Source organism: Vigna unguiculata, chromosome 5 (genome assembly GCF_037176805.1).
Source record: "Vigna unguiculata cultivar grain cowpea cultivar isolate G323 ecotype 2 chromosome 5, ASM3717680v1, whole genome shotgun sequence".
Classification (NCBI taxonomy): domain Eukaryota; kingdom Viridiplantae; phylum Streptophyta; class Magnoliopsida; order Fabales; family Fabaceae; genus Vigna; species Vigna unguiculata.
The window spans coordinates 47,966,173-47,985,956 of record NC_140796.1 but is presented as its reverse complement, the minus strand read 5'-3'; the positions used below and the strand labels follow the sequence as shown (position 1 = coordinate 47,985,956).

The following is a 19,784-nucleotide window of genomic DNA, read 5'->3' as shown; positions in this document are numbered from 1 at the left end:
TGAAAATTATAGGTGTTTACAACTATAATAATATGAATTCAAGAAAACATAATAGGTTAGTTCCTACAATGTACTTATTTTTATGATTTGGTGAATTAATGTAAGTATTACTTTATCCTATTAATCGACGAATAGGGACAACATATAATATTGCAAAGTTTGAATGTGTACAATGAATAATATTCTATATCAACAATATGGAAGCTATCATAAAAAAATGAGATTAATTTAATTTCTAGGGACCTCCAACATAGTATGTTCAGTGAACCATTAAATAATAATAATAATAATAATAAATTGTGAGCTACACAAGATCAGTGGAGGAGTGACATGAAATGTCTACAATTCTCTTGGACAAAACTTCCTTGCAATGTGAATATTGGAAGGGTTAGCAGCTTGAATATGGAGGAAGACCCTCTCTGGTGACATGCAATCATGCATGAAATTCTTTGTAGATGTAATCATCTTCAAATATCACTACAATTTTCCATAATTATTTATTCACTTTGCTGAGATTCCTTCCTGATCATATTTATCAAGTACAAGACAACTTCTGACATTGCTGGCCTAAATTCTGGCTCCGACTGCATAACATACACATATAAGGCCAAGAATCCAATTCCATGACGAAAAGATTCATAATAAGCTAAGCGACACTTTTAAGTTCAGAGAAAAAGAAGCTTACCTGAACACATCTAGAAATAATGTCTGCAAAATTTGACAATGATTTCGCAGGATAATCTCCTTTCAGAGAAGGATCAACCATCTTTGATAATGCATCAATGTCATGCAGTTGTGGAATAGCCCACCTCACCAGAAACTGCTCCCCTCGAGCTCGTGTTCTGTCCAATATTTTCAGAGAAGATGAAGTAACTCATAAATAGATGAATAATAGAAGCATAAGTACTTCAGTTATTGGCTCTCACTTGTCGTAGGACTGACGGCCTGTCAAAAGTTCTAACATAACCACTCCAAAGCTGTAAACATCACTCTGGTATGTGTAAATTCCTGACTCAAACTCTGGAGCTCCATAGCCATAAGCTGCTAGAAGTTGTCCTGAGAGCTGAAAATGCTTGGAATGTTATATAATGCAAATTACAATGTTTTTTGCGCAATGCTAAGAACCATTGACATAATGCACTTGAATGATACTCCACAGGAAACAGGCAAATACAACTTTACATGTTTCCCTTGAAGTTTTCTTTTTGAGTAAAAATAACTCAATCTTTTTGGCCGTAAGTTATCAATATTCATATGCCTATGCTAATAATTCAAATTCAGTTATTGCCTCGTAATTATGGAGGGGAGGGACCTTAAACGTAGCATGAAATTACAATAATGCAGAGGCATATGTTTACCAGTTCCTATAATAATGCAGAGCCATAAGTTTTACATTGTGCAATAATTTCTTACCTGACTTACAAAACCTTTAGTTATTAATGGAGCCAAACCACAATCAGATAGACGAACAGAAACATCATCATCAAGGAGAATGTTAGCAGACTTGAAATTTCTGTGTACCACAGGTGGCTGACACTGCTCATGCAAGTACCTTGTCGAGGACAACATTACAGTGTTAGATTCAGAAGTAGCACATCAAGACACATTATCGTCAATGGACATGTACTATAATGTTTTAGCAACTTAAACCTCAAAAAGTTCTACCATGTATTGAACAGAACCCAAGTTTCTAGTAAGAAACTCCAGCATTAAATTAATTAACCCACTGAGAAATACTTGACAATCCAGGTAAGAGAATTAGATATAGAAACGGAAACATTCAAGTGACTATTTACAGAAAATTGACAGCTAGGGGCAAATATCTTTCCCTGATGTCTAAACTTGATTATTAATTGACATACTCTAAGGCTCTAGCTGCACCAAGTGCTATCCGGATACGAGCATTCCATGACAGTCTTGTTTTGAATTCATCATCGGAATGGAGTGCATCCTGCAGCGAACCATTACTACAGTACTCATAAATAAGAAGCCTTTGACCATGCTCGGTACAGTATCCAATAAGCTCAACAATATTTGCATGCCGGATTCTGTCAATGTTGTTTATCAAATCAAGAAACTCATCATCTGTTTGGTCATTAGAAACTCTCTTGTCTAGTTTCTTCACAGCAAGTATCTAGCAATTCATATAATGAGAGTGAGTGTCAAAATTTGAGTACCAATCACCATACATATTCAATTTAGAAGTGTTCGGGCAAAGGAAACACAAATGGGGAAACTTGAATCAAGATGCATTCAAACATAACAGTACTCAAACATGCGCTAAAACAGATATCACCTATCCAGATACGGCAATAGTAGCTATCTTATGGTGATTAAAGTTTAGGAAGATAAATCATAAGCCACAACAATAAACATGAAGAAGACAGGGAAAACACACAAAAAGCCAGTGTCAACGACTTTTCATCAGTACATTCCATAAACATCAATGCAATCAAGACGCAAAAATCATACCTTTCCATCAGGAAGTTCTGCCTTATACACAGTCCCCAGCATTCCTAAACCTATAAGATTGTCTTGAGAAAAGCTATTTGTATATTGTTGTAGGGATGCAATGGTGAAAGTTTTAGCAAAAGTGGGAGGAACTGGACTTTTTTTGGGAGGATTGAAGTTAGCCCCTTTGTGGAATGAGGTTGGTTCAACAATCGCACTCTCAGTAGTGAGTGGTGGAGGTGGAGGAGGTGCTGGTGAAGGCATGGAATATACATCTAACGAACTCATATCTATCTCATGATCTAGCAGCTTTGGGATTGTTCCCATTCTTTGTTCATTCTTCTCTTGCTCGCCTTGTAGCTTTGGAATTGCCCTCACTGTCCTTGCCTCCTCTTGATGATCCCCTTTCGGCCTCACAACAGCACCCTTTGGTACTGCTAATTTAAATAAATAAAAGATCATTAGAAAGTGCAACGGTTATATTAGTGAAACCCTCACAACAAAAAATTAAATATCAGAAACAAAATTAGAGAGACCAAAAGTTATATTTATTTGCCTTTCTCAGTTTGACTAGGTGGTTGGACAAATTCCTCATATTCTCTAGGATTCTGTCTTTCACCTCCATATTTGCCAACTTGATGTTGCTTGGAACTTTTGTTAACCTGTTCTCTTCTACTACATCTTGGAACAAAGAGAAGAAGTCCCAGTACTACAATAACAAACATCAATATACTAGAAATAGATATCCAAACCACCCTCTTGGTGTTCTTTTTCGATTTCACAGAATTTGATTCCTTTGCTGCAGTTGGTCCATCAGTAGGTTTGGTAGGTAAACGTCCAGATGATGGAGTCCCAGAAACCACAGTTCCTGGTGGCGATACTGGCACTGGAGAATGAGGTTGACGTGCCGGGGATATAGTAGCATTGACATTAAGATTAAACGGGTTTCCATCATTTCTGGATAACAAAATCATCATCAGTTATTGAAGAACCAAAATTACACATGTATAATACTTTTTCGACACTCACTCAAATTACTGATGTGACAGAAATCAGTAAAGGAAAGAGAGTGAAGGAACCTTTGATTAATACTTTTGTTGTAAACACACCCACAATTGCACATTTGAAGTTGTATTTCTCAAAACCTAGACTTGAGACTTTCTCTTTGTATTAAATTATGTGTAGTTTCAATTGTCAGACTGTATAAGAGGAGGCAACGTCACACCCAATTGTTTGTTTTTCTGAATACTTACAACACTGCACGTCTCGGTAGTTAACATGACCACAAATATTTTCATGAAAATGAACTACAATTCACACAAGTCCGTGTCCATCTTCACATTTTCTAACACAGGAATCATCTTAATTGAGCATAGAGAAACAATACTTTAAAGTTTTCACCTGAAGTTAGGTATGCTTAACAGCTTCGGGGGTATTGGTCCAACAAACTGGTTGTTCTCAACATTCCTGTTCAAATAGAGAAGAGTAGGTACAAATTTAAAAGAGAATAAATGTGATTAAAAAGTTAAAGATTCTACACAAATTCAAATGGTCCAAAATTTCTACAAACTGCATCAACAACAGTTCTTTAAATTAGTTGGTAAAAGAATATTAATTACTACACTGTCACTAAAAGTATTGTTAGAATTATTACATATTGTATCATTAACCCTATGTGTAGGGTGTTGAGTGTGGGAAACTACCTACTGCCGTATCTACTGTTGCACGTAATCATGCCTAGTATCTTAGAGTAGTCCTTTCATATGTACTTGCTTCATTATAAATAGAAGAGGAGGAGAGTGGTACTGTTGTCCACTACTCATATATTTTAAAGTCTCAGTCTCAAGTTGGTATCATCAGTTCCCATAATTATCATCAGAAAGAAAAAATAGACACTTAGTTGAAACTGCTCGTACCCTTTTGCTTAGTGCCAACGTTCCTGTCCATCACTAGGGAGATGCCATCTTAACTGCAGGTTTTCTTATTAATCGGATGCCATCTTCCTCTCTCAATCATAAGGTCCCTTTCTCCATTCTGTTTCCAGACAATCCTCTCTTTCACACTTCTCCTAGAGTTTTTGGTTGTGTATGTTTTGTTCATGACATGTCTCCCGGGTTAGACAAGCTTTCTGCTCGCTCTCTCAAATGTGTTTTCTTGGGCTATTCACGACTTCAAAAAGGGTATCGATGTTACTCTCCTGAAACCAAGAAATATTACATGTCTGCCAATGTTACTTTTTTTGAACAGACCCCTTACTTCTCTCCATCTGTTCAAGATGTCCATGTCATACAGCAGGTCCTTCCTATTCCCGTGGTTGAGTACAATATTTCCAATGTCCATGTCCCTCCAAGTCTCGACCAAAGTCCTCCTGAGCCATCATCTCCACCTATTGATTCTCTCCAACACAGGACGCCGACGAATAGTCCAGTTGTTCCAGAACATGGTGATGAATCCCCTACTTCAGATTCTTCTCCCTCGTCTCTTGATCCCACGACTCCTGGTGAAGGTGATTCAGGTTGGCCCATTGCTCTCAGAAAAGGTACTCGTTCCTCTCGAAATCCACATCCCATTTATAATTTTCTTAGCTATCACCGATTATCACCTTCCTATTGTTCACTTTTATCCTCAGTGTCTTCTGTTGTTATTCCCAAAAATGTGAATGAAGCACTTGATCATCCTGGATGGCGACAAGCCATGATTGCAAAGATGTAGGCTCTTGAAAGCAATCATACTTGGGAGCTCGTGCCCCTCCCTTCGGGTAAGAAGGCTGTTGGTTGTCGCTGGGTGTATGCAATTAAAGTTGGCCCCGATGGTCAGGTTGATCGACTCAAAGCCCGATTGGTTGCAAAAGGGTACACTCAGGTTTATGGCCTTGACTATTGTGACACCTTCTCTCCTGTGGCCAAGATGACTACTATTCACCTCTTCTTTGCAATGGCAGCAATTCGTCACTGGCCGCTTCATCAGTTGGATATCAAAAATGCCTTCCTTCATGGTGATCTTGAGGAGGAAGTTTACATGGAGCAACCTCTTGGGTTTGTTGCTCAGGGGGAGTCTGGTATGGTATGCAAATTGCATCGATCTTTATATGGCCTCAAACAATCACCACGAGCTTGGTTTGGAAAATTCAGCTCCATTGTTCAGAAATTTGGGTTAAGACGCAATGAGGCAGATCACTCAGTCTTTTACAAACATACCTCTCCTGGGAAATGTGTCTACCTAATAGTATATGTTGATGATATTGTTATTACAGGAAATGATACTACTGGAATATCTCAACTGAAGGAGCACTTGTGTAAACATTTTCAAACCAAGGATCTCGGAAGCCTCAAATACTTCTTGGGCATTGAAGTAGCTCAGTCAAAAGATGGAGTTGTAATATCTCAAAGGAAATATGCTCTTGATATATTACAAGAAACAGGTATGATTGACTGCAGACCAGTAGAGAGTCCTATGGACCCAAATCAGAAGTTAACAACAGAAGAAGGCGAATTATTCTCCGATCCAGAGAGATATAGGAGGCTCGTTGGAAAATTAATTTATCTCACTATTACGAGGCCTGATCTATCTTTCGCAGTTGGAATTGTTAGCCAGTTTATGCAGACTCCATGTCTTGGACATTGGAATGCCATCATCCGTATTTTAAGGTACCTCAAGAAGGCTCCAGGACAAGGTTTGCTATATGAAGATAAAGGAAATGTTCAAATCTCTGGGTACTGTGATGCTGATTGGGCAGGCTCTCCTATTGACAGACGCTCTACTACGGGATATTGTGTCCTCCTTGGAGGAAATGTTATCTCTTGGAAAAGTAAGAAGCAAAATGTAGTGGCTCGATCCACCGCTGAAGCTGAATATCGGGCAATGACGTCTCTCACGTGTGAACTCATATGGGTAAAGCAATTTCTTCGAGAGCTTAACTTCTGTGAAATTCAGACCATGAAGATGTACTGTGACAACTAGGCTGCTATCCACATTGCATCAAATCCAGTGTTTCATGAGAGAACTAAACACATAGAAATTGACTGCCACTTTGTTCGAGAAAAATTGATGACCAAGGAAATTTGTACTGAGTTCGTTGGGTCAAATGACCAACTTGCAGATGTGTTGACCAAGTCATTAAGGGGACCTCGGATTGAGTTCATTTGTTCCAAGCTTGGTTCATACAATTTGTATGCTCCAGCTTGAGGGGGAGTGTTAGAATTATTACCTATTGTATCATTAACCCTATGTGTAGGGTGTTGAGTGTGGGAAACTACCTACTGCCGTATCTACTGTTGCATGTAATCATGCCTAGTATCTTAGAGTAGTCTTTTCATATGTACTTGCTTCATTATAAATAGAAGAGGAGGAGAGTGGTACTGTTGTCCACTACTCATATATTTTAAAGTCTCAGTCTCAAGTCGTATTTTCAGTTCCCATAATTATTTTTTTCTGAATATTGGTTTCTATCATTTATTTAATTTGGATTTTGGTTCTTGCCATTAAACAATAAGGTATTTGTCCAATAGCTTTCATTTACTTAGATTTTAATCATTGTAATTTTTACTTATTAAGGTATTGTCCCTATTTTGTGAAAAATTATATTTAAACTTTCCCATTATTAAAGCACTGGTTTCTCAGGGATCAAAATCTTATGGCATGAAACTGCAGGAACTGATTTTTATTTTGACCAAACTAATATATGCAAATTTTATAAGAAACGTGTTAAGAGAAGTACAAATCTCGCAGCGGAAGGTCTTGTAAAACATCCAGGGTACCAGAGATGTTATTGTTCTGTAAATGTCTGCAAATGAAGAGAAAGTTAGGTTGATTGACAGAGAACAGAGAAATACGTTAAAAAAGTAATCTTTATTAAGGCAAAATACTCACACGCTGGTCAGAGCTGACAAATTCTCCATAGATGGAGGCAATTCCCCACTCAAATTATTATTAGACAAATCTCTGCACAACAGTTTATGGTTCACCAAATAAGTTTTATATTTAATGAAGCTAAAATGATCTCCATTCAAATTTATATGTGCGTAGTTGAAGAATAATTCAATAAGTCCCTACAGATTGATCAATTGAGTAAGAGACTGAAATGCATCTGGTATTTCTCCTGTTAAAAGATTGTCGTTAAGAGACCTGAAAGGGGATAATTTAATATCATTTAGACAAATTTGCCAAACAGTTAACAACTACTAATAGCATTTGATAAAGAGACAGAAAATGCAATAAACTCACATGTCAGTCAATCCAGCCAACGAGGATAAAGAGGCTGGAATACTTCCGATGAACTGGTTATCTGAAAGAAAGCTGAAAAAATACAAACCATCAATTTATTTTGCACAATGTGTTGGAAGAAATAGTATCACAAAGTTTGTTACCACATACAAGTGTTGCAAAGTGACTGGCAAACTGGATGGAATACTTCCCCCAATGTGATTGTTGTTTAGAACTCTGCCCCAGAAACATGAAAGAATCGGTAAAGGTAATGCAAGAGAAACAGTGAGGAAGAACGACCACTGAAATTCATGAACCGAGGAAATGCACTACAGATGCAGACATATATTAACAAATGGACTTGTTCATGCCATGCACATGCCTGAGGACACCTAGAAAGATGGATGAAAAGCAAACTACCAAGAGTGGAGCAGAGAGAGAGAGGTATTTACATTGCTCTGATAGAAACAAAACTTCCTAAGCTGTCACCCAGTTCTCCTCCCAAGTTTGCACCATTCAGAGTTCTGTCATGAATGACAAAGAGAACCTGGTTATATATTCTGTGCATTTCAATCGATGTGAAATAGAAGCAAGAGAAAGTGGTTACATACATTTCTTGAATTACTGAGCCATTACATCGAACACCTTGCCACCCTTGTCCGCACGGATCACCTCCACTAGGAACCCACCCGGGAAGAACAGGGTTGCCCAATGCAGTATATAAGTTATTTATTGCTGCAACTGCTCCAATTACAAAACTTTAACACTCTTAGAACGATGAAATAAACAATCAAGAAATAATGTGTTAAAGAGTAACAGAACAAAACATCACAATTCCAATGCCACATATTCAGTACCCATTGCACATTGGCCCAGCTAAAGGCAGGATACTTCCAAAATTAGTCACGAGCAAGAACCACAATCTTAAGGTAATATAATTTTGATTTAAATGAGAAACCTCGAGCATAACACATAACAAAAGAGGCAGAGAAGGATAATTATCAACCCAAAGCATGACTCTAGAGACTCTAGAGAGGGAAATAGGTGACGACAAAAAGAAGATAGAATCTTTACCATCAGAGGGATCAGTATCTGCATGTGAAAACTGGACTATGCAGATGAACAGAAATCCCAAAAGAACTTCGCCATGGATCTTCACTCTCTTGTACTGTGAGCCAGATCTCTCCTCACCCGTTCTTCCAAGATCAATCCTTGAAAGCAATCGTCTTACCATTCTCTTCTGGAAATTCAATCCCCCAAAAAATCTAAAACAAGCCGTCATTTAAATCATAAAATATAATAGAAAGTTAAAGTTGAGTAGAGTACTGTAAAACATGAACACCAGGGATTAATCTGAGAAGCAAAATGAACTTACTTAAGAGAGAAACTACTGAACAAGGGTGGGAGGTAATGCTGAAAATCTGGAGATCAGAACCATAAACCAACAGCTGCAATGAAGTAGTTTAGTTTTGTAGAGTCTGTAAATAAACTTAAGAGCTAAGATTCAGAGCTTATTTAGTAGTTTGAGTGGTGAACGTAAGCTCAAAAGCTTTTGGCAGATAGAATATAATAATAATCAATGTATACAAATTATAATGAAAGTGATTGAAAAATTGTGGCAAAATCCAATCTTTTGAAAAAGCTGGAAACAAGAGGAAAAGCTGCTCTGAGGGAAATTCTATTCTGAAAAACAAACAATCAATTCTCTCTCTAGAAACTATAGAGGAGTGGAATGAGTGAGAGTGAGTGTGCTTGTGCTGTTCGAGGAGTGTCTTATTATCTGAATGGTGAGATTACCTTGCCACGCTCCCTGTGAACGCGTAGGGTTACTCTACCACGACATGCTGCCCATGTTTGATGTTTAATAATGGAGTGCCTATTATGTGTAGTTGTGCCTTGTCTTGTCCCCTTGTTACAACAAGTCAATTATTTGTCAAATAGCATAAGTTCAATAAATACTACATCCATTGTGTTTGTGCTGTTTAGTGAGAAGAAAATTGGATGTGACAAAAATACTTGCCATTAAGTTGAAAAATAAATTATAATATTCACTTTAATTAAATAAAATATATTAGATGTTTCTTAGTTAATAATTCTTAATTAACATTAATTACTTTTCTATTTTATGATGTGGGGCTGCTTAACGTTTCAAGGTGATGGAGAGTGCAATCACGTGCCATGACTCCGCGTGAGTTTGATGTATTTGGCCCACTGCACCAAGTTTCTTAATTTTTTTTTCCGAATACTATTGGTAATATTGAGCTTACACAATTATTTTCGGTATTATTGTTATTAGTAGAACTTAGGGTGTGTTTATTTGAGAGAAAGTATACGGGATAGAGTTAGTGGATGGACTTTAGTGAATTTAAAAAAAAATTATGTATTGTTTTTTTTTTAGAAATTTAAAAATGATTGTAAGTAAATTTAGAAGTAATTTTTGAAAGATTTGATTTATGTGATAGATTAAAAAATATGTTTTAATAGAAGTATAAGTGAGTTATCATTTTTTTCTTCATTTAATAAGTAGTATAAATTGATATTTGTACGAGTAAATCTATTTTTATAATTTTTTTAACCACTAAAGTTGAAACAAAAAATTATCAAAGAATTTTTTTTTAACCCATATCCCTTCTATGACATGGAGATTGGATCTCTCCCAACTAAGCCTCCACATATCTGTTCCATTATAATGGGGATAAGATCTCTCACATACAAGCCCCCACAGATCTTCCATTACATATCATGCTACCTTACCAACATGTACGTGAAAAAATAAAGAAGGTAAAATTGACATTAACTAAGTAAATCCACTCAAATCACTACCTATTAGACGGGATTTTAATCCTACTATATTCTGCTAATCATCGCACTACTTTCCTCTTAAAACTTGCCAAACAAATACATAAAATATTACTTAATCCATCTTCACTTTACCACTCAACATCAAACAAACACAATGTTAATCTTCTCATAAAAAATATAATAATTTACCTTGTTAATCTAAATGAGGTTGCCTAATATATCACTCCAAAGAAACCCAAAATTTCATATAAATTGAATTCAATTATTTCTTATTTCACCACTTTAGTTTACGTTTAAATAAGCAAAATGAGGCTTTTTTAATCAGCTCATTTTTAAATAATAATAATTTATTTATTAAATACAATTGGTATTATTTTATTTATATATATATATAATTTACATATTAAATTTTAATAATTCTAATATTATCTTTAAAAATAAATTTAAACTTAATTTAAACTTATAAAATTGTATTTTAAGACGAAATTATCGTAAATAAATTATCTTATTTCTAATTAATATAATATATAATCATTTACATTCAATATAACAATAGAAAGATTTGTGAATGAAATTTAAGTAAAATATAATGTTATCCCTTTCAAAATATTTTAATACTTTTATATGTAAAATAATAATAATAATAATAATAATAATTTTTTCTATTTTATTAAATAAGTAAATTTTTTGTGAGAGTTGAGATTTTATATATAGATCACAATTTTCTATTTAGGGATTTTGCCTTTAAAAATTAGTTAGACTCATAGTAGTATATGTATAGTAAGTGTTAAAGAATAATACATTAAAAAATGTGACATACGCGCGAAGTATTTCGAAAAGAATTATCTATGTCAGAGCCGCCAGTTTTATATGCTCTTCACGTGTTGATTCAGTGATTATGATAAGCTTCTTGTCAGTAATGCAACATAATTAATTATTGGTATATTTTAAAAAATAATTTGTTTACATATTTAAGTATTATAATTATATATAAATATAAATACAATATTTAAATAATATAAAGGAAATTAAATAATTAATTATCAGTATATTTCAATAATAAATTAATTAAAATAAATAATATTATTTTAATATTAAGTATAGTTAAAAATATGAATATTATGGCTAATAGTGATAGATTATAAAAATAATAAATAATAATTATAAGATTATAAAATAATAATTGAAATGAATTTGTTTATTTTAAATTATAAAATTGACGGAATAATTGATTAGGAATTTATATTAAAGTAATATTGTTATATAATTAAAATTTAAGATTAATTTTATTAAATATATATTATATTAAAATAAAAAATAAAATATGTATGATCGGATTAGTTTAATGTAAAATGTAGTTAGATAATGTAATTTTTTATCAAACAAATACAATACGCAAAGATGATGTTAAAAATAATCATTATTTAATGTGTATGCATTTGTGAGTGTTTTTTTCAATTTATATAAAGAAAATTAATATAATTATTACTATATTTAAATATATAATTTATTTAAAATAAAAAAAAAATATTATTTTAATATTGATTATATTAAAACTAGTAATAATAATTAATTAGTGATGGTTATAATTAAAATTTATAATTAAACTTTTAAATTATATATTATATTAAAATGAAATATATTTATAATTTTTATTAATAATATTGTTTAATAAGATTCTTTTCAAAGTAGATACAAACATTAAATTGATTTTAAATTTACAAATAAAAATACATGTAAAAGACAAACATACTGTAAAATATAATTCTATTAAAAAAATAAAATTAAACTTAAAATATTTTAAATAAAAATATATACATATAAATAAATGAGAAACATATCTTGAAATATAATCTCAATCTAAAAGTTCCTGTATTCACATGTAAATAAATATATTATCAATGCAAACATTAACTTTACAAGACTCGTGCATTCGCACAAATATGTTTTTTATAATTCAGTTTATTAATTTAAAAAAAGTAACTAAGTTATATTTATTGTGGTATTTATAAAATATTTTTGTAATTTATTTTATATATTATTATTATAATAATTTTATTAGTAATATATTTCAATTAGTGATATATAATATTAAATACTTTTGATAAAATTTAAAAAATTCATATTTTCTTTTTTGCTATTTTAGAAAATAATTAAAATTTTGATTAAAAAGTTTCGAATGTTATTTTTAAAGTATTCAAAGAGGATAGTTATATTATAACTGTCTTATAAAATTTTAATTAGATTTTATATTTTAATATTTTTTGAATAAATTATTATGCTTATTTTTATGATAATAATATTATAATATATTAATATTTTGAGGTGATTATATGTTTTAGAAATATATTACCGTTTTAAAATTATGATTTTGTATGTTTTTTTATTGTAATGTTAATTGTTTTGAAATCATATTAATATTTTAGTTAAGATTGTGTCAAATTCTTATTAATCTCTGTCTATACAAAAGGAAATGAAACAAAATTTCACACATTTCAAATATCAATATCAATGTGCATATAATACAATCCCAGTGTTACATGATCTTTTCGTTTTTACTACTAATTAATACTTGCAGAAACTCATACTCATATGACATATCCCATTAGTAGCATCAGGGTCAGGTACGTGGGTAAGTATTTTGAAATAATAAGGATAATTGCAACAACAATCATGCGTTGTGGTATTTCTAACTATGCAAAGTTTTTTTTTTAACCCACGACAGTCGTTGTTGACATGGGTGCAACCAAGTGTAAATGTTTCAACTTTCCAACATAGTTGTTTGTCCGATTGCAAAGAAATATACGAAAAGAGGACATTCTGATAGCATTCCAGAATGATGGTCATCCATATCCATTAGTGACAACAACAAAGTTGAAAATAAATTTTCCACATTAGTGTAAAGGGAGAAAAATAATCCTTTAAAAAGGCGTGTAGTGTAGCTCAACATTATGACTAAATATTTATCAAAAGGTATCCACTAATGGAGTCACAGGGGAAGAACCCTGAAGAACTATTTATCGGAAGGGAGCCTCGTGCAAAGATTATAAATGAGATCGTGTTATTTGGAATGCGTGCATGCCCAATAGAATGTGAACAAAATAAATTATCTATGAAAATAATAAAATGTACAAAACATAACAAATATAGAAAAGGTATCTCATTTACCGAACACTTTGGGAGAATTGAGCAAGAAATATAAAGAAGATTAAGCATTCGGAGAGGGTTAGATAAGAGAAACTTCTTATTATACTTGGAATTTCATATACAAAAACCTTCAACCTTCCCACTGGATCATCTTCCAATACATCACCAGCACTACCTACAATTGGTTCAACCACAACATGCTTATAACCTCACAGAATTAAACAGTGTATCAGACTTCGGTATATCTCCAGAAATATATTTGCTTAATGTAATTCATTGAGAAAGTACAAACAAGCTCTGAACATGTATAATTGCATATATGAAGCAGCCTAAATCTAGATAATGAATAAGAGCTTAGTTTAAATACAATAACTTTTGTAGAATAATTCTTATCGGACTCTAATTCTAATAGAATATGCAATGTTATTATTATTTTTTTAAAACAATATAACATTAATATTGATATAAACAATTTTGTTTTTATTGATATTAAATACGTCCAAAGAAAGAGTACTACTATTCTTTAAGTTAATTTTCACCATATCCGTCCATTCTTACCAATAATCCCCACAGGAACAAACACCTTCATTGAAGTGGTGAAACCGATTAGAATCCCTTAGGATAATCAATCTTCCAACAATCTTGGATATGTGTTTGATGGCATTGTGACAGTCTTGACAAACACGCAAGTTTTTCATGACTCGTATAGGTCTGCCAGAAGGAATAGTCAGAATTCCAAATGCTACAGCCAATTTCTCACTGTGATACTTGAGCATGTGTTCCTTTTCTTCCTCTTCCACATCATGCAAAACTAATTTTGTTGAAGAAACATACCCGTCCCGTCTCATTTTCAAATCTAGCTCCTCTAAGAAGGCATATATTCTATCCTTTTCTGGGTGGAAACAATCCCCAACTGCGAACGTGTGAATCTTGTTTTGTACCTCAACCCAACTATATCCAGTTACCTTCTGCACACCAACTTTCTTCATTCTTGATCTCATCTTGCCAACATCAACCCACCTACCAGAAGCCGCATATAGATTTGAAAGAAGGACATACATCCCTGAGTTGTGAGGTTCCATCTTAAAAACCATCTCAGCAGCCTTCTCACCCAGTTCAGTATTACCATGAATCCGACTTGCACCTAATAGAGCTCCCCATGATGCAGCACCAGGCTCAAATGGCATCTTTCTCATTAAGTTCTCTGCTTCTTCCAGGCGGCCAGCTCTTCCAAGAAGATCAATCATACAAGTATAATGTTTTGAACTTGGTGTTACATTGTAATCCCTATTCATTGAATAGAAGTATTCAGTTCCCCTGTCTATCAAGCCAGAATGACTACATGCAGATAAAACACCCACCTGAAACATAATTAGAAGAAGAATAAACAGAAAGTCAAAACATAGAAAAGGGTTAGCGAAGGCATGACACTACTGATTTGTAGAGACAAACAAGAGTAAGTAACTCCTTTTTAGTTAACTTTTCAGTAATTGATTAAAATTTACATGGCTAAAAGGAAAATACTTGAACAAGTATTAGTTGAATTGTATTTACAGAAAAAAAAAAAAAAAACTTTACTAAAAGAAGGAGATTACAGCAAAAATGAAGATACCACACAAAGGAGGAAAACTAAGGGAACCTTTTATTAGTGCAGGGAAACCTATCTTACATCTTATGAGATAAATAAAGCTAAGAGGTTCATTAACTCAAGCTAGATAAAACTAAGGCTATTGACATTGTACGCAAATGCTCTAGTAGCATTTCTTATAGGATTTGCTTATCCAAGTTATGATGATGGTGACAAAAGAAAGACAAAGTCAGAGAAACAAGGGGTGAGGCAAAAAGTTGTAGACTAAGCCAACTGATGGAGGTGAAAGCTAAGAAAGACCACAGTATACACTCTCTTTCTCTTCCTCCACTTTTGTCTGTAATTATTATTTTTTTTTTTGGTAATATTTTGTGTACTCGACGAAACACTTCTCTTGCAACAAATTTAGAAGTACACAACGCCATGCATCACTCATAACTAAAGAAATTAAACTTTTCCAGCACAATGCTAGAAGTGTAGCGGGGGCAAAAAACAACAAAACTTTATAAAAAAGTTATCTTTGACAATAAACTATTCCAATTAATAAGGTCAACTAGTCAAGAACATTCTTAACACCATATCCTACAGCAGTGTCAATTTCTTCATGAACAAATGACAAAGTAACAACATAATTAAAGTGTGGTAGGTAATAGATGAAGAAAATGATGATGTATTACAGTATTATTAACAAGGATTAATTCCCTATCGAGAGAGATAGCAGGTTCTAGAGTATGAGAGATACTTAGTACAAGCAAATAGAAGAACGAAAGGTCACGGGGAATTCAAGGGAATCGAAGTCTTCCCAATGCCTAATCTAATTCCAGCCTAAACCTTTCCAAGCTTATACCTCCTAGAAACCAAACTAGATAAAATATGAAGTACTGATGGTACCATTTAAATTTCCACCCAACTAGATAAATCGGTAAAAACTGATGCAAACAACAAGCTGTAAATGAAAAATCTAAATGCTTATGAAATGTATAGAATGCATACCATTGTAATCTCATCAGGTTTAACACCTGCTTTCTTCATTGATTCGAATAAAATTAAAGCCTGTCCACCAAATCCATGCCTAGCATAACCAGCTATCATTGTGTTCCAAGAGACGACATCTTTCTCCTCTATTCCTTCAAACACATTATTCGCTTCATCTGTGCTGCCACATTTAAAATACATCCCAAGAAGCGCATTTCCCACAAAACACCCAGTCTCAAATCCTGCCTTCACCACCTGCCCATGAACTTGTTTCCCTAACTCCAAGGCAGCAATATCAGCACATGTGCTCAAAGCACAACTAAAGGTAGACCTATTGGAATTTTCCCCATCTCGTTTCATCTCCACAAACATGTTAAGAGCCTCCTCAAAATGTTCATTCTGAGCATAGCCAGCAATGATAGCAGCCCAAGATACACAATCACGCTGAGGCATCACGTCAAACAATTTTCTAGCTTGAGTTATACCACCATTGTGACAATACCCAGTAATCATGGTATTCCATGAACTTATATTCCGACAAGGCATTGCCTCAAACAACTCCCTCGCAATGTCCATTTTCTTGTCTTGCACATATCCCGCAAGCATTGCATTGTATGAAATTTCATTTTTTACAGGCATCTCATCAAAATATTTTCTTGCTTCGCCCACCATTCCATTCTGCACATATCCAGAAACCATTGCCGTCCACGTGAACACGTCCCGGACCGGAGATTCATGGAACAACCTCTTAGCCTGAGACAAATCTCCAACCTGGGCATAACCAGAAATCATAGTGTTCCAGGAGATGGCATCCCTAATAGGCATTTGGTCAAAAATCAGCCTAGCATCACCCAACATGTTTCTCTTCACATACCCACCCATCAAACAATTCCAAGAAATCAATTCCCAGTCCGATTGTGACTCAAACAATTGTCGCGCCTCCTCAAGTCTCCCGTTTTGAACATAAGCCGCAAGCAGCCCATTCCAGGAGATGGAATTCCTATGAGGCATCCTACTAAAAATCTCCCTTGCCTCATCAACAAACCCATTCTGGGCATACCCAGACAACATGGCATTCCAGGAACAAACATCCTTTTCAGGCATAAGGTCAAACAACCTATGGGCTTCTCCGAGCCTGCGATTCCTGACATATCCAGTGAGCATAACATTCCAGGAAACCAAGTCCCTCTCAGGCATTTTATCAAACAGGTCCCTCGCGAGGGAGAACTTTGCGTTCCTCAAGTACCCGGATATCATGGCATTGTAGGAGACAGAACTGCGTCGAGGCATGGAGTTGAAGACTCGGAGAGCAGAGTCGCAGCGACCATTGCGCATGTGGGAAGAAATGACCTTGTTCCATGTGAGAATGTCCGGGTCTTTGACTTTGACGGAGTTGGTGGTGATGGATGAAGACTTGCTGCTTCTGCTTCGTCTTTTACTCCTAAAACAATTCGTAGAAAGATAACGTGAGTGCCTCATACCATAGGCATAGTTGGTGTGCATTGTATTGAAACTCTTCATCAGCTACCATAATACTAACTACCCACTCCAGTTATTGTGCTTCCACGCGCACTGTCTTCTTCACCATGCATCAACTTTTTCAACCATCAAGAAAGTTCAAATCTCATTCTCATCTTAAAAAACTTACATTCCCCATCTTTTGCTAAAGGTTGAAGAGCAGTTCCTACTTGATAATGCACTTTCTAATTATATAGAAAAAAAAAATCGTGCCAGGGAATAATGAGATATGCCAGAACGTATAAATTCTATGAACACTTTGCGTTCATGTCTCTTAGTGTCAACTCTTCAGAATTGGAATTTTCAATGTATATTCCAAGACTTTAAAACACGATAATCCAAAGCCTGTTCTAACTATACGTCACTCACATCCAGAACGAAATTAAGGAGCTAAAACAATAAACTTTTTGAAGTTCACGAGCAGTAGGGATTAACATTAATGTCATGGTATTTCATTCTTAAAAGGGATTAGGGACAAGTTCTACCTAATTTAACAAGACAATTTATCCAAAAATATTTTAAATATAATTGATTAAAAAAATATACTACCATTAATTATCATTTTTCTTATTACAGACCTTGTAGATCAAATATTTGTATTATTAAAGACAAAAAAAAAATTCAAAATTTGATACAATTTTCTAAAGAACTAGTATCACGAGTCGTTTTTTTTTTTTTTTAGTTTTTCCGTTTTTAAGTTATTTTAAGAGAAATAATATATAATTATTTTTATATTTAAATAAATAATTTATTTCTATTATTATAGGTAATTGTTATCATCATTAATATTTATGAAGATAATATGTAAATATAGATTGTAGTAATATAAAAAAAAAATTAATGAAACTTAAATAGTGTGATTTAAATATTTAATTGTTTATGCTAAAATAATGAATTATGAAAAGCAAATCTAACGACCAATAATAATAGTGGAATCCAAAAAACTATGATTCTTGAAGTGGTCTAAAAAATGGGTGTTGTAACTCAAATAATACATCGTTAAATTGATGGCTGAAATTTTATTTTTATTAAGAACAAAAGGTCCAAATCGATTAGAATATGATAACAATAGTTCTACAAAATTGTCGAGCTCTAACATTCATTCATAGTAGGTTAAACCATTCAATTGATCTTCATTTTCGTAAAGAAATTCAAGTATAAGTCCCATTAATTTTTTTCTCAATTAAGTTTTTATTTAAAAAAAATTATTATAATTAGGTCATTTTTATTAGTAGTACATTAACAGTATAAAAAAATTGCTATAATTAGATCATTTTTGTTAGTAGTACATTAACAGTATTAATTATGTGTCACATGTCAGCACGTAATTTTTTTATTTTATTTATATTTTATTTTTATAATTTTTGAAAAAAAAATACAACGTGTCAAACTAATGTTGTGTCACCCGATGTGGCATTAGCAGTGACACGTATCATTGTTGAATCTGAAGATTCTCAATTAAATCCCTGTATTTGTTATTTTATCTTAATTTGATCTCAATTTTTGTTTTAAACAGAAGCAATCTCATCCCTATTCAAATTGAGACAAAATTTAACATTTATATAAATGTCATGATGATATTTTTAACAAGATTACACTTTTATTTTACATTGAATTTTATTTAAATATTGTTTCAAATATTTATATATCAATAATTTATAGACAAATGTTAGAATTGGTTTAAAAATAAGAACTTTATAAATTGAATTGTAAAATTTTAAATAAATATATTTATTTTAAAATTTTATATTTGAATTTATAAAGTTGATATTTTAAAGAAACTTTAACATTTATCTATAAATTATAGTTATATAAATATTTAAAACAAAATTTAAATAAAGTTCAATATAAAATATACATTTAAATAAACTTAATTTTGTTAAAAATATCAATTATAGTAAAAATACCACCGTGAAATTTATATAAAAAATAAATTTGGTATAAGGAAAAAATTAATTTAGTTGAAAAAAAATTGGGACCAAATTGAAACAAAATAACAAATACAAGAACCACATTGAGAATTTTCATATTCAATAGTAACACGTGGCATTGCCACTACCATATCACATTGTCTTTGTCACGTTACACAACGTCACCTTAA

The 19,784-nt window shown here is 33.1% G+C and overlaps 2 protein-coding genes across 5 annotated transcripts; both read right to left on the bottom strand.

The window, feature by feature from the left end:
• Nucleotides 1-205: 205 nt before the first annotated feature.
• On the bottom strand, nt 206-9,400 carry LOC114184959 (protein STRUBBELIG-RECEPTOR FAMILY 3-like). Of its 3 annotated transcripts, none has more exons than XM_028072385.2 (17): nt 9,029-9,400; nt 8,728-8,918; nt 8,265-8,394; nt 8,106-8,177; nt 7,825-7,890; nt 7,675-7,746; nt 7,504-7,575; nt 7,321-7,392; nt 7,169-7,234; nt 3,853-3,918; nt 3,008-3,408; nt 2,473-2,888; nt 1,863-2,134; nt 1,414-1,552; nt 927-1,063; nt 686-842; nt 206-584 (listed from the first exon to the last, which is right to left on the bottom strand). In XM_028072385.2, exons 2-17 carry the CDS (start codon nt 8,885-8,887, stop codon nt 498-500), a joined length of 2,385 nt encoding a protein of 794 aa, XP_027928186.1. In that variant the 5' UTR covers nt 8,888-8,918; nt 9,029-9,400; the 3' UTR covers nt 206-497. The 3 variants fall into 3 exon arrangements, with proteins under 3 accessions (XP_027928186.1, XP_027928187.1, XP_027928188.1); XM_028072386.2 differs by having other exon boundaries at nt 8,728-8,893; XM_028072387.2 differs by lacking the exon at nt 9,029-9,400 and having other exon boundaries at nt 2,473-2,885; nt 8,728-8,893.
• A 4,237-nt stretch (nt 9,401-13,637) lies between these two features.
• Nucleotides 13,638-18,097, bottom strand: LOC114183710 (pentatricopeptide repeat-containing protein At2g01510, mitochondrial-like). 2 transcript variants are annotated; one of them, XM_028070826.2, is made up of 3 exons: nt 16,184-18,097; nt 14,161-14,963; nt 13,638-13,777 (listed from the first exon to the last, which is right to left on the bottom strand). In XM_028070826.2, exons 1-3 carry the CDS (start codon nt 17,684-17,686, stop codon nt 13,774-13,776), a joined length of 2,310 nt encoding a protein of 769 aa, XP_027926627.1. In that variant the 5' UTR covers nt 17,687-18,097; the 3' UTR covers nt 13,638-13,773. The 2 variants fall into 2 exon arrangements, with proteins under 2 accessions (XP_027926627.1, XP_027926626.1); XM_028070825.2 differs by lacking the exon at nt 13,638-13,777 and having other exon boundaries at nt 13,845-14,963; nt 16,184-18,096.
• Between the last annotated feature and the right edge of the window lie 1,687 nt (nt 18,098-19,784).